The sequence below is a fragment of the Scophthalmus maximus genome, chromosome 1 (genome assembly GCF_022379125.1).
Source record: "Scophthalmus maximus strain ysfricsl-2021 chromosome 1, ASM2237912v1, whole genome shotgun sequence".
Classification (NCBI taxonomy): Eukaryota; Metazoa; Chordata; class Actinopteri; order Pleuronectiformes; family Scophthalmidae; genus Scophthalmus; species Scophthalmus maximus.
Genome location: NC_061515.1, coordinates 2,715,001 through 2,740,000, shown reverse-complemented (window position 1 = coordinate 2,740,000; position 25,000 = coordinate 2,715,001). Strand labels below are relative to the sequence as shown.

Below are 25,000 nucleotides of genomic sequence, written 5' to 3'. Positions count from 1 at the left end.
GGGGCGGAAGTGAAGACGAGGTTACGGTATCGTGATGTGGCGGGAGGAACTAGGTGCCGCACGCATCCACCTGTCTCTCCTCACATTGTGTGTGATCATCATCCTGTGGCTGAGGGGATGATTGAACCGAGCCGGCGCTCCGTCTTCGGGGAGCTGTGTCAGCACAGCGGATGACACGGATACGCTCAGAATGACTCTAATAGGCTGCCGTCCTGAAATCCAAAGCTCATTTTTGCTGAATATGAAACAAAGCATTCTCTTCCCCCCTCGCTCTCTCTCCCTCCAAACTGCTGAACGAGACAAAGTGGCCGAGGAAATCTGTGTGTCCGTCGGACGATTGCTACGTGCTCGCTGTTGTGGCGCGACTGCATCTGTGGCCTTTTAATATCGGTTTCCCTCTAAGGTTCCCTCGAGTTACTGTACGTACAGTGCAGGAGCGCAATTGAGGTCTTTTGTTGAGATTTCATTTGTCAAAGATCTTAATGTGGCGGTTTACGTTTAGATTATTCAGATAGAATGAAATGTGAAACCGAGGCGCACATACTCAAACCGAAACATTATCACTTTTGGGCTTCTGACTCGCGCTGCAATAATATGACGTGATTTGCTGAGAGTGCAGCATATCCCCGGCTTGACGGCGCGTGTTCACGTGGGATCATAACTGGAGCGCTGTTGATCCAAGTCCATCTTCCTGGTCACTAATCTGAACTTTTCTCTCCGCTGGTAACTAGTACCAAGCTCCAGTGGTGGTGTGCCGGTTGCACACAATGTCTTTCACCGCAATGCAAGAGGCAAAAGGATTAACAGAGTGTCTCAGCGATGCTGGGCACCACTGTGATCATCAGAACTGGACATCGGACTCAAAGATGAATGAAAAGTAAATCGAAACGAGCGGACGCCGTTCAGATAAGATGGTGATCGTTAAAGCTGCGACACAAACTAACTAGTCATCGAACGTGTCAGAAGTGACACGAGTGGTCACTCACGTTGTCGGTGAACTCCCCACCTCACGTGATGCGCAGGTATGTCAGTCATAACCACGTTGGCATGGGAACCATGTAATCCTGAACCAAACGCAGTTCTTCAGCTCACGGATTGTTGGGAAAATTTGCCTCCATTCACTTCCAAAAAAAGCTAAAAACTGTTTGTTGTCAGTTTATACCTAAATGCCGCAGAGCTCCTGTAGCTCTAACAATGTAAAAAAAAACATACATACAGCACATAGCCCCGATTTGACCACGGTTGTCCAGCCGCTGCAGTCACTCAGCATTGTCTCGCAGGTCGTCGAGAACGTCTGCTTGGATTGACTTGTCACGGAGGGTAATTCATCTGTCATCCTTTGGTTGTCGGCCATGTTTCCAAACCGGTTTTCCTCCCAGCTGTTTCTTAGAAGCTGCCGCGACAGGAACAGGAAATAACTGTCACGCCGGCGGTGGCGTGGACGCTGCGGATGACTCATCACAAACCGTGCAAACGATGAAGAAAGTGAACACGTGTTACTCATTGTCCTTGGCGTGCTCCCGCGCCGCCGCACGTACCTGCACCTCCGCCACTCGACTGTACAGCGATCGATACGTCACATCCCCATCGTGGCAGTTAGGCCTCATGATGACATGTTGGTAATTACACATCAGATTGTGACATTGATTCTCCGCTCCTCCTGACCTTCATACGGGGTAATTGGATGTGTGACTGTCCGCGTGGCTCTGAGCTGGTGATCATCACCAAGGGGCCTTTGCCGCATGCTGGGATGTGCTGACCCCCCCTCGCAGATATTGGGCCTGCTGATCCGATCGCCACGAACTGGCTGCCACACGGACGCCGCACACCGACTCTCCTTGGACTGACCTCGACGCGTGTTGTTGTAACAGTGTGGCTGTAACTTGTGTGCAGGACTGATTAATATCCTGACTGAGGTTTTGTGTTTGAATTTTACAATGTGCGCGGAGGAGACTGTAGTTTTTGATTGGCTGGCAGGTGTAAACACAGTAAACGTATGATCACACAAACATGATATTCTTTCTCTACTTTGCGCTACAGTCCCGCTTAAAGGGAAACTGTAGTTTCAGACAACATTAATCTTAATTTTTTATAAGTTTTATCCATCATCCCTGGCTCTGAGTACTCTTAACACAGAACCCAACAACGTACTTTCTGAGATTGCGGAACCCGTGACATCGGTGAAAAGAGTGAGCCTTAAATCCCAGAACGCATCGTGTCCCGTTGTCTACCTGACAACGATTCAAGTGTCTGAATTCAGGACAAGACACTTAACCCTAAAATTGCTTCTGACCTCTGTGCTGGCAGCGTATGAACGTGGCCTCTGACCTCTGTGCTGGCAGTGTATGAACGTGACTTCTGACCTCTGTGCTGGCAGCGTATGAACGTGACCTCTGACCTCTGTGCTGGCAGTGTATGAACGTGACAGGTGACGTGCGGTAAATACAGCAGCAGCGCTGCGTGAATGTGTGGGAGAATCTGTGAATGTGACTTGCAAAAGCACTTGGCGTGGTCGATGAGACTAGAAAAGCGCTTTATAATAACCTTCTGCTGGGCAAACTAACTTCTAAGAGATGTAGGAGATCATGACGTTAAATTAAAGTTAAGTGGAGTAGACTACAATCAACCTGAAAGCACTGTATCACAAATGGCATCATATATATATATATATATATATATATATATATATATATATATATATATATATATATATATATATATATATATATATATATATATATATATATATATATATATATATATGTGTGTGTATATATGTGTATGTATATATATATATGTATGTATGTATATATGTATATATGCGTATGTATGTATGTATGTATGTATGTATGTATGTATATATGTGTGTGTATATATATGTATGTGTATATATATGTGTATGTATGTGTGTGTGTATATATATGTGTATGTATATATGTATATATATATATATATATATATATATATATATATATATATATATATATGTATATGTGTATGAAGGCCTTGAAAGGACTACATGAGCAGGCAAGAACAATGTGGAGATCATCAGTCTCCGGGCTACAGATGTCCAAGTGGGTCTGAACCTCCGCTGCTTAGTTGGAGAAAAAAAAAAAAAAATGCAGACGGCGGCAGCATTTTGATCAGCCAGCCTTTCGACGTGGCAGGTCCCGCGCATGGCGAGTGACAGCATCGGCATTAGAGCCGGAGGACTGCTGAACCTCCGCAGGGAAGTGATGAGGAGGAGGGTCTTTCCGCTGACACAGGAAAGAGGGAGGCGTCGCGTGTCGAGGGCCACATCGATCCTTCTGTTTCTTCATGGGGCCTTCAGCAGAGACGCCGGATAAATATCAAGGAAGACATCTTGTTATGTGTCACTGTTTGGTGTGAGGGAAGGAACACAGTCCTGGGTGCGGTCGGATTGGCAAATTGGCAAGTTTTCCTAAATCCTGAAGTGACCCGGAAGTATTTTCATCGGCAGCCGTGACGAGAGCTGTTCGGTTTCGCTAAATGCTTAGGAAGGGAGCCTCAATGCTTCCTCTCCTGTCTCCTCTAGCATTGGGTACACTGGAGCTTCTTGTGCGAAAGGAAAGGAGAAATAGAAGAAGTAGCAGAAGAAGAAGAATACGCTCGTCATCATGTCAGTTACCGTTTCATATGAATCATAACATGTGACGTCACGCGGGGATCCACCTCAACACCCAAACTTAACTCCTAACTCCTGAAAGCCACACCATGAACAAACAGGCCCATAAAAAACTTTAGCGGAGGAAGAAACCCATAGGAAGAAACTCATATGACTGGCACATCCGATCAATGTAGGTTGAATGTCACCAGTGAAACAGGTGAAAGTGAGCCAGCAGGCCGGGTGTCGGCGGCCAATGAAAGTTTGATGCAGTTTCATTTAGAACTATATTTTACAGGATTACGTTCCAGGCTCCGTTTTCCCACTTCAAAGGAGAGCTCTCACCACGGCCGGGGGGGCGGGGCTGGGGGGCGGGGGCCGAGCTGCACCACTCCGCCAGGGCAGGAGGGTTACTGACATTTCTTGTTTTGTGCTTGTTTTTCTTTTTTCTTTTTTCCCACACAAGGCTCCCAAGTGATCACTTCTAATCTGACTCACTTTACATTTCATCCTTTTCCCACTTTGCTCTGTTAATCCATGGAGTGAGGTGTGTGTGTGTGTGTGTGTGTGTGTGTGTGTGTGTGTGTGTGTGTGTGTGTGTGTGTGTGTGTGTGTGTGTGTGTGTGTGTGTGTGTGTGTGTGTGTGTGTGGCTCTCGATTAGATTAGTGCTTTCATCACTTGTGGCCAGATGAGAGATGCAGTGATGAATGCTGGGAGATGATGGGGGGGTGGGGGGGGGGGGGGGGGGGGGGGTATAGAACTTTCAGCGCTCTCCATTAAGATGGCTCTGGAGTAAACACTGTGTATATGTTGTTCATAATTCACATTCACAAGCTGGAGCTGATGTGAATGCCTCTCACTGGTTGTGCATTCCAGTTGTCTCAGTGTGTTTTGGATTAAACAGCATTAAGATCACGATCTCAATTCAGACCTGCGTGCAATCAAATTTTTTTTATTTTGCTGCATTTCTGCTTGTTAGCGCGGAGACACATTGCATCCAGGCCAAAGCGCCGAACCCAATTTTCCTCCTCTTAAGCCGCAGCGATACAAATGAGCGCCACTGTCGCGTGAGCTCGTCCTCGTCACGCTGCTCATGCAGAGGAGGCGGTGGGCGGGGCGTCGAGGTGGAACTCGTGCGAGGGGCGGAGGAGCAAACGCTTCTCATGAACCAATGAAACGCGTCGGAAACATGTACGTACACGTGTGCAACTACTGGAAATCTTGCGGGAAACTCAGCAGCCTGTGGTCGGGCTGCGCTGGCGAAGGATCCGCCTCCGGTCTCTGCACACTGGGAGAGTTGCGCTTCGCGTTTTAAACTGCGCTCATCACACAAACGCTGCCTGATATCTGATGCAACGTTATGATTTTTTGGTGTTGAGGTGCAGTCAAAGCAAAAAAAAAGTCTCACTCTTCGTGGTCATGCTGTGCTTTTTATTTCTTATCGTGAACAGTTCCCTTGAGGTTCACGTGCAGTGAAGCAGACTTCTCTCTGTTTGAGAGTATGAACGGTAGAAAATGGAAATATTTGTATTTTAGTATATTCACATTGCAAAAAAAAAAAGTTGGCACCAGTGAATTTGGGGTATTTTTGATTGGAAATTTACTGGTGAATCATTTTAGCCCAAAGAACCTGAGAATTGGGCCTGAGACCAGTGCACTCCCTGGCATATGATAACTATCCTATGTGAGGCTGCAGAGATCGACTACGTCCTCGGGTTTCGGCTCCATGTGTTCCTGTCGTGGAGAGAAAGAGAGATCAGGGCCTGAACCTGCAGAAGCCGGAGAAAGGGTTTGTCGAGGAGACGAACTTAACCACGGAATATGTGCGATCACACTTTGCCTCGCAACCTTAGGGAAAACACTAAAGACGTGAGCTGCAGTGGTTTATGAATAGAAGCTGTTAGAATGTAATATGCTTATGCACTTAGAGCATCATTGAAGTTCTTATGAAAGGTACCTGAGTATTGTCCCTGGCATATGATGAATATCCATGTTGCATTCAGGTACAATCAACTTGGCCCTTTGGGCCTCCTCCCTCCCTCCCTCCCTCCCTCCCTCCCTCCCTCCCTCCCTCTCTCTCTCTCTCTCTCTCTCTCTCTCTCTCTCTCTCTCTCTCTCTCCCTCCCTCCCTCCCTCCCTCCCTCTCTCTCTCTCTCTCTCTCCCTCTCTCTCCCTCCCTCTCCCTCCCTCCCTCCCTCTCTCTCTCTCTCTCTCTCCCTCCCTCTCTCTCTCCCTCCCTCCCTCCCTCCCTCCCTCTCTCTCTCTCTCTCTCTCTCTCTCTCTCTCTCTCTCTCTCTCTCTCTCTCTCTCTCTCTCTCTCTCCCTCCCTCCCTCCCTCCCTCTCTCTTTCCCTCCCTCCCTCCCTCCCTCTCTCTCTCCCTCCCTCTCTCTCTCCCTCCCTCCCTCCCTCTCTCTCTCTCTCTCTCTCTCTCTCTCTCTCTCTCTCTCTCTCTCCCTCTCTCTCTCTCTCCCTCCCTCCCTCCCTCCCTCTCTCTCTCTCTCTCTCTCTCTCTCTCTCTCTCTCTCTCTCTCTCCCTCTCTCTCTCTCTCCCTCTCTCTCCCTCTTCGTCTCTTTGTGCGTCTCTTTTCCCTCGCGCTCCGCCCACTGCCCCCCCCCCCCCCCCCCCTCCGCCCGTCCCCCTGTTGGATGGATGGCTCGCAGCTCGGCAAGGTGCAGCAGCCGGTGCCCCGGGGAGATCGCTGACCTGGGGTGAACGCCGAACAAGAGTCAAATTAACGTTTTATTCCATTACTCACGTTGAAACACCACCGGCGGCAGCAAAGCAAAGCAAAGCAAAGCAGCAGCAGCATCAGTTCTCAATGTCATCCAGAGGGTGAACACTGCTCGACCGGGGGGCGACAACAACAACAACAACAACAACAACAAAAGAAAATCAGCAGCGCGGGGAGACCGCGTCCGTGTTGCCGAAAGCAAAGCTGGTGTTTTTTTGTTTTTTTTCTATACATTTGCTGCCGCGTATTTTAGACAATAACCGTCGTTTGCGACGCCCACGGTGTCTCCGGCTTCCTCTCCGCTCGCTCTTCATCTCTGAGGGTGGAGGGATTATGTCACGTAAACAGATTGGGCAGAAGTGGAGCAGCGGAGACGGCACCTCTGGGCGGTGGGATGTGTTTGTTAAAGTGTGGAAAATTCAGTGTTGGGGTGAACCGTCCCAGCAGTCTGCCTCTCTCTCCCTCTCCCTCCCTCCCTCCCTCTCTCTCTCTCTCTCTCGGCTTTCATCCGCGTGGCTCAGATGATTCCATATCTCACATAGAGACAGATTAAGGAATAAGTAGATGAATAAATAAAAGTCATCAGAGGGTCCAGACAAAATGGCTTCAAATAGCCGACTGCTGGGGGTCAGATACGCGGCATGTTGCGACTATCTCCCGCTGCCATTGCATCAAAGCCAATTTCTCGGACCGCCGTGACATTTTTGTGATCATGGAAATGTGCAGTGGCTGGATTTACTGCGGCGGGCGGGCGAGGGGGGGGGGGGGGGGGGGGGCTCTGCTTTTTTTTGATTAATGTGCCCTGAGCTCATCCTTATCTGACAGGAGGCCTTGGAACATAAATCCTACCTTTTATTTTTCGTTTTGCTTGCCTTTTTCTGAGACGGTGGTGTCTGAGCACAGAGAACAGAAGAATCATCCTCACGGAAATATCATTTGCAAATATTAGAACTTGAATAGTACATGTGTGTATATGGTGATGATCAGTCCATCACACTGCACAGCATGTTAAGAGTATATGATAGACACATATGTAAGATACCCATATAGATATCTATATAGATATCTATATAGATATATATAGATATCTATATAGATATAGCACTTTGAGATTGCTTTTAGCAATGAAAAGTGCTCTATAAATGAAATTTATTATTATTAGATGTCATCAGATTTAATTCTTTCATATAGTTTGAATTTGTAGCTCCTCTATGTCAGCATCATTTTTTTTCTTCACGCTCTTTTCAGGTCATTGCCAGTTATTGAAAAGATTAATTTGAAGGCTGTTAATTAACTTGCATGTCAACAGCTCTGAAGAATTTTGAGACACCGAAACTGTTATCAATATCATTTTACACTATAAGCTGATAACTTGAGGAAAACTAGTTTCAACACTCACACAACTCTGTATTTATATAGTTTTAGTTTATTAACTTTGATAACTAAGGAATGATTCAATGTATTCAATACACAATGATGTTTTTTTTGTTTTTTTCAATCATTTAATTAAATCAGTAGCTCTCTTTTTGAATCATGAAATGTATGTCGCATTGTGCCATAAAGAAAATGCAAATATTGTTGGTGACATCATCAGATTTGTAAATGTCTGGCCACTCTGATCAGACCTGCTCATGGGTTTGACTTCACAGGGCTCTGTAATGTACGAGGAGGCGATGCCGTGGTCTCGGAGCGCCGTTAAAACCTGAAAGCCACAAGCTTTTCTTCATTGCAAGGTAGCCCAGTGTGGCACCGACTCTGATTTATGACCTCACAGCGTGTGGCACAGGCATTTTTCAATGCCATTCCTCGAGCTAATCTCTCCGAACGGTAAAAAAACGCTGCGAACCAGTGACTCGTCGATACCACACGTGCGCAAAAGCAAAAAACCAGGTGGTTTAGAAAATGGAGTAAATGGAGCATCACCGCGAAGCGGCCCTGACGTCCCTCGCCGGCTCTTTAGCTGATTGCATTTGTCGGAGAATGCAATAAAAATAGAAATAAAAGGCCGTTGTGAATATCAAAAAGAGAGCACCACAGGCACAACCCTCTTGTTAAAAAGCCCTTCCACCGACTGTACAGGCTCCGGGAGGCCAGTGCGAGGGTTTTATAGAGAAATCTGAGCATAAATTCATATTCGTGCGGTGTGCGAGGTGTTTTCAGGACGGAGAAGGTGTAAGAAGGTGGCAGTTCTCCTCACATTACACGGCGAGGTGCGGCGGCATATGTTCCATCACTCTTTTGCTCGCAACCTTCGGAAAAACACTTAAGACGCGAGCTGCAGTGGTTTTTGAAAAGAAGCTGTTAGAAAGTAATATGCTTATGTACTTCATTAAAGTATCATTAGCATCATTAAAGCATCATTAAAGTTCTTATGAAAGGCAAAGCAATGAATGAAAGCTACTTTCAGGAATGAATCCCCCCCGGTTCGGATTGACTCACGTGTGACTGACTGAGGTCGGCTCATGTGCCAGCGTTTCAGGAAAAGAAATAGAAATCACATGACAGTTTTGACGTTTGCGAGCTCTTACATTACGGGGGTCTTTTCATAAGGGCGCAGCCCGCCTGTGGGAGCCAGCTATAAGGGGGTGGGGTGGGGGGGGGGGGGGGGGGGGAATGTTGTTGACCGTCAAAGCCCACATTTGATGGCGCCTGGCACTTATTAATTACATATTCAAATGAGTTTGCAGACAGCAGGGGGCTCCGGTGATTCTGCTGCCGTGTTCCTCACACGGGTTCACTTCACTCGGACATTTTCCGGAGATAATACCGGGGGGTGGGGGGGAGAAGAGAATGTCCGAAGCACACTATATATAATCGTCCAGGTACGTCTGATTTTTTTAAGTTCCACCGGAGCATCTCTAAATGGTTTCCGACACATCTCTCCGGTGGTACGCGAGGCATCTTAAAAATAAACTGCCCCTTTCCCTCCATCTCCTCCCCGACCGCTGCTGCGGAATTCAAAATCGCATCTCGCATCTCTCCCTCTCTCCTGAGCCGCCGTCGCCCGAGGTTTGGGCCTGTGACTCATCGTGAAGGAGGGGGAGATAATGTGGTGGAGTCCGGGACACTGCACACAGATAGTGCATGGGGGGGGGGGACAATACAATATTAGAGCAAAGAAATAAGGTCAATTGCAATAAGCGAGTGCTCTTTATCAGCCTGCTGTACAGGATAATCATACTAATGTGACTGTGCACATGGGGATTAGGAATTTATTATGTGAAGGATGGTATGGGATACATATGAAGCCAAAAAGATAAAAAAGACAGACTCAATGTTCCATAGCTTGCACATATTTTTACTATAGAAGTTCAGAAGACTTCTAAAGGTCCAAATGTAGCAAATAATTGTTAATATTTAATATTTTATTTTTTATTTCAAAAGTGAGGGACCTATGTGTCAAATTAATCACGTTTGTCAGTTATTATGTATTCAGTCCTAAGTGCAATTGATCGGCTGCGTATTGTCCAAAAAATATCAAATTAAAAATTAAAAATGATATAATATATAACTTCCAAAATGGCTGAAACGAAATGACACATATGGAGGAAATATTGTTCCGCCACCAACATCAGGACCGATGAATTAAATCCATGAACACATTTGTGTGCCCTTGACATCGGCACATTGCTAGTGTCTCACTTGAGTCTCCTCCACATGCACCATTAATGTGATCGATTCAACCTGGGCAATGTGCTTAAAATCAAGATGTAATATCAGCTCCTCCATGAGGTTTGGATATTATACAGTAGCAGAGCATAGTAGTTCCATTTTTTCAATAGATCACGTAACAGGAGCGTTGCCCCGACACAGTTCCCAGTTGTCAAAGAGCCAAATCTCCAAATCACCGAGCTGTGTTTGCTTGTAAAAATAGAAGCTATTTGCCAGCTCCGCATCAGAGCAAGGAGCGTTTGACATTCATCAAACACAAGCTGTTTATAAATGAAAAACCCATTCCACATTGTTCTCCTGTGCATTCTCCTCAAGTCCGGAAATAAACGTCCTCCGGTGAGGCCCGTAGCTTTTCTCTCCAGCGTAACAAATGCTCACTTCACGGCGGCACCGTCCCGACCTCGCGCCGCTGCTCCGTCTATATCTGGGTCTCTCAGTCGGTTTCCGTCGCAGCACGTGGATATGATCCACATCGGAGCGACCGCAAACTCATAAATCCAAACTCCAATCAAATTGAATTCCGTTTTCCAAAACTGCGAGCAACGACCTCTGTGCAGTCTGATTACGGCGTCCCATGTGTTTGCAGTGTTACGGTGCTGATGCAGTTCTGGTGGGAAGGTGGTGTTCGCCCCCCCCCCAGTCGCGTGCTAACTTCAACCTGGGGAAGGTGCGATAGGTCCCGTTGCCACCGGCTTCGACACTTCACACGCGCCGCGCCGCCAGCGGCCAACCTGCCCGCTCACAGGTGGAGTTGATGGTGCATCGCATATGCATTTCATTCAGCTTGCCTTGTGAAAATCCAGACATTCATATTTGACGTCATCTCATATGCGGCATCCTCGCAAAACACGTTCACGTGGATGTGGCAGCGTGGTGCTTAGAAATGCATGAATCCCAAGTGAAAGTACATGTGAAGCCACGACTGGGCAGTAGCCGCGGTCACGTCCTGAATTAAATTGTCGATGTGGCGGCGAAGCTTTTACAAATCATTCCGCCCGAAGAGCCTGCAGAGGCGCACACAGTCGCCCGTCTGCATAGATGGAGATTCAGAGCAGTTTGGGGCATTAACGTTCAATTATAGAGACCATTATACTTCTTCCTATTACATTTAAAACACCGACAGACTCGCGGATGTAATGGGACTTGTTCTTCTTCGGGGAAGGGATCTGATACAGTAACAGATTGTGTCCAACCAGAGAAGAAAGGTGGCCTTTACTCTGCTGACGCTGGGGGAGTCGGTGAGGTCAGACCACGGCAGTCTGCCGATCTCACTGCGGAGGCTCGTCTCCAGGAACGGAAAAAAACCCACTCACAATGCTCAGTTCCCTCTATTCCTTTGCGTCATTTAGGAGAAACCTGTTCAGCAGCAGTCGTCAGTGTCTTGGTGGCTGCTTCTGTTAAAGGAGCAATTTACCTTTAAAGGCTTCTGCTTTTTTATCTCAGTTACGTAGTCTAAAAATAATCCTTGCGGGAAATGATAGAATGATAATAGCGAGAGAAAAAAAGACATCAGAGGTGTAGGGTACCACAGAGCATCTAGTGTCTGATGTCAACAATACTTCATACGTCATGTACTGCTCCCCACGGTTCGTCTTGTGTCGCCGTGTTGGCTGCATGGAGCGTGACGTGTGACAACTGCCGGCACAGCTGGACCGGCCTGATGTGACGGGGGGGGTAACTTGCTTTAGGAGAATCCACCTGCGAGGAAGAGCATTTACCTTTGATACAGTACACTCTCTCCATACTGTAACCTCCTCCTCTTGATGTGTACCTTGCCCGGCCTGGAGTCTGTTTGGATGGTGTAACAGAACTTTGACAAGGTTTGGAAGAAATCGCTCCTCAAACTTCTGTGTTTTGAAAAGGATGCCTAATTGGCCTAAGGGAAAAGAAGATGGCGGTGTGCATGACAGTTCAAGACTATGGCTGTGTTCGAAATCACCCCCTAACTGCTATATTGCGCCTTCGCCATTTTGTAGCGGTGTCCGAAATTCTTAGTGAAATGTCATACACCCTATTTAGTGCACTGATTGTATCCCAGAATGCATCGTGAAAGGTAGTGGACAACCGATGGTCACTAACCGAGCGATATTTCCCACGATGCATTGAGCTCGCTGCGCCGATAAACGGCGGCGGGAGGAGACGAGACGACGGCGGTGCAGCAGGAAGGAGAAACGTGATTTGTGGCGCTAAAATGCTAAACGAAGGGCATATACATGTTTCTTTATTTAAACAAACCATTCAAAGTGTGTTTTACTAATAAGTATCGATACAAGTATAAGATGAATATTTTAAATATAATGGGATCGTCCACCGTCATAATCCTGCGCCAAAAAAAAAGTAATTACCATCGCGACTCAAGTAGTCTCCGAAATCGTAGCTGGTGAGTGACTATATAGCCCACTACAACGAATTCCCTTTATAGTGAGTAGGGGGTAGTGAATGAGGTCCAAAGTTCCGTTGTTGATAAGAGGTACCGCTAGGATTTTTTCTTCTTCGATATTCTATACCGGACCGCACAGGGATATGAAACGAAGTTGCTGCTGGTAGAACATGGTCTTCACGTCCCCATAAAGTCCCATCAGATCTCGTGACCCGTGCCGCCGGGACAGGTAGCGACGCCGTCGGCGGAGGAGGCCCGTGACCGTCGCCTGATCCTCACCAATCCGTCTCGGGGGTCACCCCGAGTTCAGTGTCACGCTGAGGCGGTGGAAACGTACAAGACCTGAGCACTCATGACCCACACCCGCCAAGCCGTCACGGGGAGGGATGCGATCAAAGCTAAATGCTCCGTGGCGTTAGTCGCGCGTCGGCTCTTTCTCAAAGGGATAAACACGAAACGTCGGGTCGGCGGGGGGAATTTAAATGCCACAGCGCTTCATTTTCAGAAGTGACTACCCCGTGTTCGTGTGGCGTTCTGATAAATGTGCTGTAAAGGTCGACAAGAGCAGATAAAAAAAAAATGAAGCCGTGACAGTGAGATTTAAAAGTAAAACAGTGAATAGCATACAAGGGAAACACAGAACCCACTCACTCGGGTCGTGTGTGTATAATTGCAATCAACATCTTTTCATTAGCAGGCAGCAGAATCCCCTTGGCCGTCTTCTCGGGGATTAAGTCATGTTGGAAATCCATTTAGCGGGGGCCAGGGGTATTTCATCATCGCACTGCGACGGCCTCCGTGAGAAAGATGCAACAAAAGGGACAGTCTTCATCTGGCCCTGTTATCCTTGACATGTTTGACATTTGAAACTCACGTGTAGGCCAGTGAAGTCATCCCCGGTTGCATAATGTCCACTCCCAGGCTGAGAGCCCAAGGACACTGAACCACAGTCATCACGAAAGGTCATTTTGCAGAATACAGTGCATCCACTCGGCCGCATGCATAATGCAGCAGAACAAGCTCAGGGATGGAACGGGGTTTTTTTCTCGTGGACCCACGTTACCAAGCCGGAGCGCGTGGTGCAACTCGTTCAAGCCAGTGATGTTATTATTTCATTGGAATGAATTAAATTAGTTTCTGGCTCAGTGATAGAAGAGAGGCCTGCCGCAGAGTTTGTGTCAGAATCAACAGCATCCCCGGGTGAAGGGCTGAGTGGGAGTCACACCAGCAGGGCGGTCGGTTCTGTTCAGCCGTCGCGTGTCAGAGTCATGGCCAAAAAAAGTCCCATTTGACTGTGAAAGAATCCCATTAAGTGTAATTCAACCGGCTCGCGTGCGTGCGCCCCGAGTCGAACACAGTCCAATATCAGTCTTCATCAACGTGTGCCGACTTCTGAGAAATGAATGAATGAAAAACAACTACTTCAAAGAAATAGGAGATTTTTTTGCTCGGCCGGTCGTTAAAATCAATAGTCTGGTGCGATTGTATCGAGGCTCCGGAGCTCAGCGGGGAACACCGCCAGTGTGTGTGTGTGTGTGTGTGTAATTGATTAGCTATAAATTATTCAGTGACTTCTCCTGCTAATGAAGAGTCATCTCGTGGTGTACCTGTGAGAAGTCACCCGCGGAGGTGTGTGTGTGTGTGTGAGTGTGTGAGTGTGAGTGTGTGAGTGTGTGTGAGTGGGTGTGTGTGTGTGTGTGTGTGTGTGTGTGTGTGTGTGTGAGTGTGAGTGTGTGTGTGTGTGAGTGTGTGAGTGTGTGTGTGTGTGTGTGTGTGTGAGTGGGTGGGTGGGTGGAGGTGTGTGTGTGTGTGAGTGGGTGTGTGTGTGCACAAAGTCACACCTAGAGTTCCTCTCAGCTCGACTCTGAGGTGTGAGTGAGAGGGAATCCAAGCTGAATGTGTGTGTGTGTGTGTATGTGTGTGTGTGAAGAGAGAGACTGAGGATAATTGCGCACACATACAGATTTGACTCTATAGATAATGTGAACAACCTCTGTGTAATAGATGATATGAGTTTCTACACACCTGAGATTGTTTTTATGCATGTGTGTGTGTGTGTGTGTGTGTGTGTGTGTGTGTGTTCTTGTCTGTCTGCTTCTGCCCGGCGGAGCCAACACACCACCCTGTCCACCACGCCTGCTCCTGCCGAGCGGCCTGCTCCTCGAGGGGGGGGGGGCAGCTATAGATCCCGTCTGTTTGCTGTCCTGGTTCCACAATGGTGGAGCGAGCGACCCGGTGACATATCAGGACAGAAACCGTTCAAACTGTCCGTCGCAGACTGAAAAGCCGCCTGTTCAGACGGCACTTTAGTCCTTGAATCATTAAGCAGGAAAGGGGGAAAAATGGAAAATGGAAGTCGTTTAGCCTGTTTGATACACTTTTATGTACTCGCATGATTCTTGCACTTTTTGGGACAATATCTTTATGGTTGAATGCACTTGTTGTAAGCGTCAGCTAAATTTAATTTAATTAGGGCTAGCGATTATTTTCATAATCGATTAATCTGTCAAATATTTTTCTCGATGAATCGATTAGTTGTTTGGTCCATACAATGTCATACATTGGTGAAAAATGTCGATCGTGTTTCCCAAAACTCAAAGATGACGTTTTTGTTTCGTTCGCATCCCAAATTTATTTAGTTCACTGTGACAGAGGAGCAAAGGAAACAGAAAATATTCACATTTAAGAAGCTGAAATCAGAGTATTTGTACTTTTTTTCCGCATCAAAACGTCTTTAATCGATTATCAAAGTAGATGGCGATTAATTTGGTAATCGATTGCTAATCGCATGAGGTTAACAGTATGATATATTCATATATGTTCATCTGGAAGAGGGAAGTTGCTCTTCCTTTAGGCTATCAAGAAGATGATAAGCATAGTTTTTAGTGTATAGTTCATGTGTGTTGACATGTTGGTTGTTGTAGGTTACATAACACAAACTGTTGTTGGTGTACACTGTAAAGGATTAACCTGGTTTTCCCATCACGATGTGTAAGCTCTTTCTAAATTTAAATCTGACCAGATTAACGTCTGGTCTGATGCTGAATTTTACATGCGGCATGAAACTATTTATGTAATCCAGCCACGCCCCCAACCTGCTCCCCAGGCCTCGGCCTTTCAGATTAAATGCTCTTCTCCACTGCTCCCTTGTCACAGACTTTACTCAACACATCACACACACACACACACACACACACACACACACACACACACACACACACACACACACAGATGGAGATAAAGCTCTTTGTTTTCCTATTTGTCAACAAAGGATTTATTTCAATGATGAACACTGGACGTTCTCTAAAAGTGGCAATCGAGAAGATTCACTCCCGGTTGATTTGGCGACACCTGTGGCCACTGGTGGTAACAGCAGATGTGGTTTAGTACCACAGGTCTCAGAAATCTGGGGGCAGCGAAATAAACTTGTGTTGTTTTGAAGAAGAAATCAGGCGATAATTGTTTTGTTTTTTTGCCATGTAACCAACTTAAATATTTGGCATATTTTCTGTAAATACACAGCGACATCTACACAGAGTTACAATTAGAAAGGAGAAATAAAAATCCGCTTCATCCTCCAGGTGTACTCATTTTTCTTTTTTTTTACTCTTATTCTAATATATTTAAGTGCAAAATGTCTGCTTTGAATCTAACCAAAGATATTTTGTGAACATTTTTCTGTTCACTTTGGTCTTTTGGTCCAGAATAAATCATCTACTACTCCGTTGGCAACATGACAAAAGAAATCCAAAGATGAAAATGACAAACACAAGTTTTATCGTCAGCAAATGCCAGAATTAAAATACATGTAATATGTCAAAAAGATCTAAAAAAAAACACTCATAATGGCATTATATGCACAAAGTCAAAGCTCCAAACTTCTCTTTGGTGTGTTGATTCTTCATCAACTACTACATCTATAATAACATATAACAAGACATATGGCATCTCTTTTACAACTATACGAGTTCCTTCCTCTCTCTGAAACGAAGCAGCTTTGATGCGCGCAATCCCTAAGGAACCAGCGCAGCACCATGCAGCCATCTGCTCCTTCAAGGACAAAATATCTGCGTCAATTGTGATTGTTTGTAACTCGCCCGGTGTGGAACACAGTAGGTGCTCTCGGCGACCCCGCAGCCATGCACAGAATCCATACAAGATGGATGGACGATATATAGAGGGGTCAGAAACGAGAGAGTGATGGCCTGAGGTATGCATTGAGTGCTGGACTCAGTCTATATCTTTGTGTATATGGGAAATCCATTTGCTCTAAATGGGAGCCTTTGTTTGGGTGTTTGCCCTCTGAACCCTCACAGAAAACATGGTGCAGCGCTGCCGTTTTCCTATTGGTCGTCCACCATCGACCAATTCCAGACCGTAATAACTTTAGACTCAGGCAAACTAATACTTAGCAAAAGTAAATATTTTTTAAGCTTTTCACATTGTGTTCTTGTAGAAATATTAACTTTTTATTCCCCCTCCAAGTGTTTTCCTTCTGTTTCTGTTCTCTAACATGTCTGACATTGACTATAGCGACTTGTATCTGAACACATGTTGTCACCATTGAGGTGTTTTCACATTCCTGTTCTGGATCAGGAGATTTTTTATGTGTCAAAAGGTGTGTCAGCAGACGGTTAGCGTTAGCATTAGCAGTTAGCATCCACGAGAGGACGGCAGGTGTGTCAGCAGACGGTTAGCGTTATCATTAGCAGTTAGCATCCACCAGTGGACGGCAGGTGTGTCAGCAGACGGTTAGCATTAGCATTAGCAGTTAGCATCCACTAAATGTTCGGCAGGTGTGTGTCAGCAGAGAGTTAGCGTTAGCATTAGCAGCTGGTGAAAGTTTAACAGCTGAATCTCTCCGATGTTGCCTCTAGCCATCTTGTTGCGCAACATTCTTCCACCGGTCAACCCAGCGCGAGCAGCTGTGGTGGGCGTGGCTTGTGATATTTGCATATCATGAATATTCATAGTCTCAAATTCCTCAATGCCAGACACATATCAGCGTTCTTTTAAAAACGTTTTTTCGGGTCAACAATGTTAAACAAAATATTAGGCAAAGCAGATTATTTTTTATACACTTTGAAACGTGACTGGAGGGGATCTTTAAGTTTATTTCTCACAACTCGGTCCTCGACGTCACTTACAGCCCAGAGGGGCAGATCAGCATGCCGCAGTGCTCGTCTCTCCGGAGGGCATCACAGCGCTCAGCCATTTTCTCGCCCTATGCTCCGAAACATCATTATGCACTGGCAAACTTAAAACGTCCCGGAATACAGATGGGCCGCGGCCGAGTTTCATTACCAGATATATTTCAGGGCGCGGGTGGTGTTTCTCACGAAGGATGGAGACGTGTGATGGTCCCAACCTCTCTATTCTGCTGTCTGGCAGGATTTCACAGTGACGGAGAGCCTTGTTGTTTAGTCAGCCATAAAAACTGCTGAGCCATATGACTATTACCAGGCGGGTGACGGCCAGGATGAAGACGATACGGTCGATTCGTAAGAAAGTGCGCTTTCATCAGCCACACTTACCTTTTCCCTGCGTGCTCTCCACTGCAGGAAAAATGATATTGCTAAACATGTGGGCAAATTTTAATTCTAGGTAATTGTACACGTGACGTTTGTCCTCAACAGTTGAGAAACAAAAGTATTAGAATGCCAAAAATATTCATATTTTCCAAAAAATTCTTAAGTTCTTTACTTACTTCACAGTATTTCCTTCATGTATGATTATGACATTTCTTCTAAGCAGTTGTGTGAAATTAATGAAATTCAGTGTAACAATAGTGACTCATTGGAGGTGTTGACGTGCAATATTTTTGTAACCTTCAGACAGATTCCGGATAGTTTGCCTATTCTTTGTGCTAAGCTTTAAGCTATAAGCCTGCAGCTCTGCTTCCATCTTAATATTTACCGGACAGATACTGTATGTGATATCAATTTTAGAAGAATGTCAAACTATTTATTCCTTGTCAACATATAAAACCAAGCAGCTCGGTGATGCAAGTCACACTGCGGACTTGCCAAAGCATATTTGCTACAGGTCCGTGACATTCGATGGACTTTCGTAGAGACAAGACACAGTCCTTTATTTTCGCTAAATATGAAAGATGTACAGCGGCCCAATTATGATTCACCGTGTGCGAGTCTTCAGCCCAGCAACTCTCCATCCCTGTCCTGCCAGAGGTGCTATCGAATTTCCATGACAAAGACGGATAGGCGTGGAGCGAACGGAAATGTTACCTCCGCAGGTTTTTATTGCTGCTGTGTTTGGACAGAGCACTACTTTGACAGTGCGTGTGTGTGTGTGTGTGTGTGTGTGTGTGTCTGTGTCTGTGTGTGTGTGTGTGTGTATTTATAGCTTTGTGGTTTTGAATCCCCGCTCAAGAACATGTTGCATGTGTTGCCTCTCTGTAAAGATATAATGTAACAGGACGGCGCGCTCGGGGCCGGCCTCCATAAAGCGCCCATACTGATGACCACTGTCACAATAGGAGCGCTGATCTGGGATCACGGATCAGGTCGCATTAATGTGAGTCGTTGTTCTTGCGCTGATGGAGGTGGAATCTTCATCTGCTTTAATATTGCGTTTAGCTTCGTTTTTTCTACAATAAATCCGCAAAAACTAGGGACGGATCCTAAACTAGGGAGCGTTAAAATGGGATTAGTGCCCCTTTGATCCATAAAGGAGGCAGTTTAATAAATCTTTTCTTTTTTAATTCATTATGTTCATTGATTCTTTTTAAAGTGTCCCCGCAATCAATAGGGATATTCAACAAGGAAGAAAAACAAAGCAGATGCATACGGTTTATGATGAGTCGAAAAAAACACATCATCGAATACTTAAAGTATCTCCACATTTGTTCAGTTTAACAAAATGATGTATGTGTTGAGTTCAGTAGTTCACTATTTCTCTTTCAAAAATCACGGAAGTGGTTGGGTAACTTAGTTTTTGTGTAGGAATACATAAAGTGGCCCCTGTATTTCTCCACAGCCGGACGGTTTTCAGGACTCTTCACCTACAGGCCGTTTTTTTTCTTTCACCAAAGACTGAATTCAATTGAACAAGTGTGTTCACACGGGGTCACTGACTGTACAGAGCCACGGGTCATAGGCTTTTTCTTCTGTAACAAGTCAAAGTGTCTCTGCTGTGAGAAAGGCCTGTTAGTCACTAAAGAGCTATACCGTACTTTCCCCTCAAAGGAGGCGATGGCTCACCGATTTCACTTTGAATTCAAAGTTTCAGATCTTAGGCCCAAGATACAAAACCATAGGCAGAGAGGTACAGCCAAGGAAAATATCTTCATTTTTTTCTGCATCTCGTCGTAATTTCATATGTATTTTGTTCATAATTGAGCCCTTAACATTTTACTTAAAAAAACCAAAAAAACCCGATTTGAATTAATTTTTAATGCAAATGTTTTCGACAGTCACGTCTCCGTTTTTCAATCAAAGTGCAGTGAGTAATCTTTGTCAAGATATAGACACTCCATTCTACAATATTCCTGAAATATTTCATTTCTATCATAAAAAACAGATGGAATATTCTCACTTTCCCATCAATTCACATGTGAAAAACTAAATATTTTAAGGACTTTCAAGTGACTTTTATTAAAAAATATAATCTGCCAGTGCTATTTCTACAAATAGCGTCAAACAAACTAATTTAAAAAATCATTCTAAACACATTTGGAAAGTGAATGGGAACGCTTCTGTCTTTCTACTGTATCTATATGCAATCTGCAGTGAAGTGAAGCTTCGCGTCGGTGGGTAGGGGGCAGTAGAAGTACGGCTGCCGGAGCTGGGTCGTCGTCGGCGTGACAATGGTGTGAGCAGTGGTTGCTGGGGCTTTGAGGGAAAAGTGCAGCGTCCACTGTCCCAACAGTTGACATGGAGTTGTGGGTAAAGCAGAGGACCAAAAAGAGAGAGAGACAGATTTGGGTCAGCCGTGGCCCGGAGGTGGGGAGCTGTCACACAGGAGCCGGTCTGTTCCTTGGCTGCGTCCATCTAGGAGGCAGCGCACATGCTGCCATCAGGCGACGCAGCACTGTGGGATTACTGCGTCGCCTGCGGCGTGTCTCTCGCATGCTTTTTTAGTTTTAATTCGCAGCACGCTGTCGCATTTTTTCGGCCAATGTGCGGCTGCACGATATGAGCATTTCTGCCTTCTCACTTTCTTCCCCGGTCTTATGGCTGTTGTTGTTTTTTTTTAACCAATTGGCATTTCAGCCCGGCACACGCGAGACTTTTATTGTGGAAGGTCGGAGCCCTCTCTAGATGGAGTGAGTTGTCGAGGCCTCTTCCGTCACTGCATCGCAGATGGACTCCAGACACTCTCGGCCTCGACCGATGACGTCTCTGCCGAGTTGCCATGATGTGAAATACGGTGCTAATGCATTGAAGACACACGCACACGCACACGCACACGCACACGCACACTGGTGGCCTGCGATCTTGTGCCCAGTCGGAGCAAAACGAGAGCGGAGACGGTGACTCATCACCAGATGGTCGAGTGTGACACGTCTCCGCCACCAGGAGCCCTTATGCTTTTACCACCTGGAACAGACCCAGGTGACACGCCCCTGGAGCCCGGCCACCAGGGACACGCGGTGACAAACCCCCCCCCCCAAGCCTGGCCCCCATCTTTATTTTTTTCCTTCGCTGCTTCTGCATTACCGGCTTCCCGTCTCTCCGTCTTGCCAGCTCTGACAGCTTCCCCATTCTTTTCCTCTCTGTCCTGTCCATCTCAATCTTTCCCTCTGTCATCCCATCTACTGTACCTGCCCCCTCCCCCTCCCCCTCCCCCTCCCCCTCCTCCTCCCAACCCCTGAGGTCTGGGCTCAGGCATCGGTGGCGGACTCAAATCGGCTTGGCCGGCTCCAACCTCCCGTCAGTGTGTACCTGCTCGTGTAGGTTATACTGGGCGGATGACTTAGCACAGTGCCCCACTCTCCTAATGAGGACAAGGTCACATGACAAGTCTTTTCCTACGCTTAAGTTGAGCAGTTTGAAGGATTGATCCCATTATCTCCTCGGCACAAGCGTCAATGGAACCTGTTCTGGAACCTGCTGGGTATGTAACTCTGTCGTATGTTTTACCCCGAGAGCAATTTCTCTCCATAATGGTGTGTAAAAAGTGCCTTTACTTTTAAATGGAGGTTTGTGTTTGAAGGAAGAGGAGGTATAATGAGAGGAAAGGCGCGAGTACACAGTTTGCTGGAGTGCAAATGGAAACGACGGAACAACTGGAGGGACCAGTTGGTTGTATTGAGGTTAGAGCTGCGACAGTTAATCGATAAGTAATCGATTACTTAATTTATCGCCAACTATTTTGATAATCGATTAATCGGTTCAGGTTGTTTTGATGAAAACAAGTCACCATTTTATGACATTTTATGGACCAAACAACGAATCGATTAATCGAGACAATAATCGTCAAATGAATCTATTATAAAAAAAATAATCGTTAGCTGCAGCCCTTATTGGAGAACTCGTGTGTTTTTCTGTTGTGAACTTTGATGATACATACTTGATTTTCCAATCATTTTAATGCTTTTAAAAATGACTCAAACCCTTATAGGTGGTGGTTAGGGAACCACTTTGAATCAAATGTGCTCGGATGTTAAGCAAAAACAAAAGGCCTTTAAATGGAAAGGCGTAATCGATAATACTGGCATTTCCTCCCCCAGAGATAAGAATGGAGAGACTTCCGAATCGGGTTTTGTCATTGATGGGTCTGAAAGAGATTCATCAAGCAGCAGGTCATTTGTCAGCCGTGGCTGCAGAATCTTAATATGCCACTTGAAAGCGCCGCTCGGGTTCTTGGCAGCAGATGGTTCCGTCGTCATCCGACTGCGGCGACGAGCCGTCGCAAGTCAGAGCGAGCAGTGTGTCACCGTACCCACCAGCTTTTCTCACAGACACATTATCCATTCGCAAAAACCATCCTCGCCGTTGTCGTAGGATCACACGCAGAATCAGCAGCGGCGGCGGCGGCGATCGAAAAAGAAGCTTCAGTTGCTGCCTCGCCCGCTACCGAGAGAGAATAAAAGACAACAGCGGGTTAGAGAGTTGAATTATTTTAGAATTTAATTTTTTTTATGTTTATGTGACTGCTTTTGTAGCAGCAGCTGTCATCATTACACAACACTTGTTCATAGTGTTCGGGACAAAGAGTATCTGATCAACAACCAGAGTATAAAAACTGTATTCAGTGCAGTTGAAAGTCAGTGCATGTCTGTTGAGTTCTTCATCCCTTTTCCCATTAAAGATAAGACGGTTTGACAACATGAACAGGCATATATTCCCCCTGTACTAACGTTGGATGGCCTTAATTATCGTGGCTGCATGATTGAAAACTATAACCATCAGCTGCTCCACTGTCGCCCACGACATAATGAAGGTTTTCAACTTAGATGGAGCAGTAAGCAACTGTCAAACATGTGACACGTGCATCAATATATCAGGCATTAGTGTGATCCAAACGGCTCTTACGGTTTGTAAAAACCCTCTTCATGATTGAGGGCCTGGAACTCTCCAACTCTTCACTCGCACTGTGCACAGCCATTGGCCAGATGTGCAGAGGCGTGAGAGCGAAGCGGATGATTCCTGCAGACTGTGAGGTTTCAACAGTCTCGTGAGTTCATGGCAAGGCAAACGCGTGCAACGTGGATCCAGTGAACTTGGATTCAGTGTCGAGGTTTGACGTATGGAGACGTACGTACGACGATGATGCCGACTGAACCGTAGGACATGATGCCCTAAAAAAGAATAAAATGTCATCCGTAAAGAGTTAAACATCTGCGGCACTTCAAATGTTGGTCTCAATATTAATAGACAAACAACCAAAGAGGAGGAGCAGGACGGGGCGACGGTGGACCAGCTCATTCAATGCTGTGTTCCCATTGGCTGGTTAGTCAACGTAGACCGTAACAGCAGTAAGATGACGAGATGGTCCTCCCAAATTTTCAAAATCTTTACCCACGCCACCATCTTTCGTTGCAAGATGGTGGCGATGACCGTCTTTGAACCTCTCTCGCAGTTCCACGTATAGAACCACCGTTTTAAAGCCACAAACAGAGATGTCAACACGTTTCTCTTTTTACGTCCGTCAGGTTTAGTGTGCGACGGTCTCAAGTTGTCTCATGTCATTTTTTTTCTGGCAGCTCCTGTCGTCCCGTTTTGTTGTATACTGCCCCTTAAACATCAGTCATTTTGAAACATCACTTCTTTTTTTTTTAAATTCAAGCATGTCATTGTAGTCAGTGCAATAAGACATAGAGCATCGCACCCTGTAAACTGTGCCTTCAAATGACTTGACTGCAAAACTAATTGTAGCAGAGATATTGAAGGGCCTGTGAGAGAAAATGCATATGAATATTGAAAAAAAATACATGTCTAGAGTCCACTTGCAATGCGGATTGTGTCCGAACCGTGCACCATCACTGCTTTAAATGGATCGGCACTCAAACTCCAGATCCACACCTCACCTGGGGCAAAGTGTGCGTCTCCATTTCAATCCTTATTAGCACCGCCTTATGGCTCTGGGTCTTAACGTTTTGGTTCGGGCCCAGTGCCCGGGCGGTTTGTTAAGTAGGTTTTTTCGCCACAGGCCTCGTTGGAGCAAGTGAAAGTGAGCACCCCGGGTCATGTTCCTAATCTCGACCACTGCAACTTTAATCCACTGTGATTCAGAAAAAGTGGATTTGTCGCCGCACGTAAGCCGGTGACCCAGATGGACTTGTCCGAGGAAAGTTCCGGGAGGACGAGGGGCACGCGGCCGGGTGTCCCTTTCAAAATATGAAACGCCGATCTGCTAGTGCAAATGAAAACTGCAGCCTCGCTGCTCCTCGTGCGACGTTGTTAAATTCCGTACTGCCTCGTCAGGTGGACACAGAGACGTGAACACATTCCCGTGCGAAGCAGCACGAGGACCGCGTCGTTTGGCCGACATCAGTCGTATTTATTTAAAAGATTCGCGATACGCGGCGCACATACAGATGTCAAATCAAATCTGTGTGACGTGCAAAGAAGAGATAAGGAAAAACAACAACATGGGAATTTAGGACATTCTCTAACTGCAGGGTGAACACAGCCACTCAACTGAGTGACAAGTCACGCTCCCCTGGCCTAAAAATATTCATATTAATATTCATCTGAAGCCAGACGGTGATCAATTTAGCGTCATTGATGCTTTACGTTATATCAAAGCCAGCGTGTGTAAATAAAAATCCATAGGGATCATAAATTCAATGAATCACCACCGTAAATCTGTTCAGATGAACATGTCCCTTAACATGACTTATGCATCTACGCACACACACACACACACACACACACACACACACACACACACACACACCTCGCTCGTGGACCATTTGAACGAATGGCGCCATCTGCTCCTGAGGAGGAGAGTGATTGATGAGACTGGGCTTCTTCCGGAAGGATGAAGAGACTGTTGGTACTTTTATACTGCATATGGTGCAGTGTATATATACAGTATTTGTGTACTCGGTCAAAGCCACAGTGGATGGTTGGATGTATTGCATGTTTTATTTAACAGAGATGGAGTTGGAAATACTGAATAA

At 46.0% G+C, this 25,000-nt stretch overlaps 1 protein-coding gene across 7 annotated transcripts in view; it reads left to right on the top strand.

Annotated features, from left to right (window-relative positions):
* oxr1a (oxidation resistance 1a) overlaps nucleotides 1–25,000 on the top strand; it is a 117,349-nt gene that overhangs the window by 1,358 nt on the left and 90,991 nt on the right. For 6 of the 7 annotated variants that reach the window (XM_047334075.1, XM_047334115.1, XM_047334092.1 and 3 more), the window contains exon 1: nucleotides 21,446–21,486. The exons of the other annotated variant lie outside the window; for it this stretch is intronic. In XM_047334075.1, coding sequence (XP_047190031.1) covers nucleotides 21,461–21,486 — 26 coding nt within the window. In that variant the 5' untranslated portion in view covers nucleotides 21,446–21,460. Of the gene's footprint in view, nucleotides 1–21,445; nucleotides 21,487–25,000 lie in introns of those variants that run through there. 7 annotated transcript variants of the gene reach the window in all.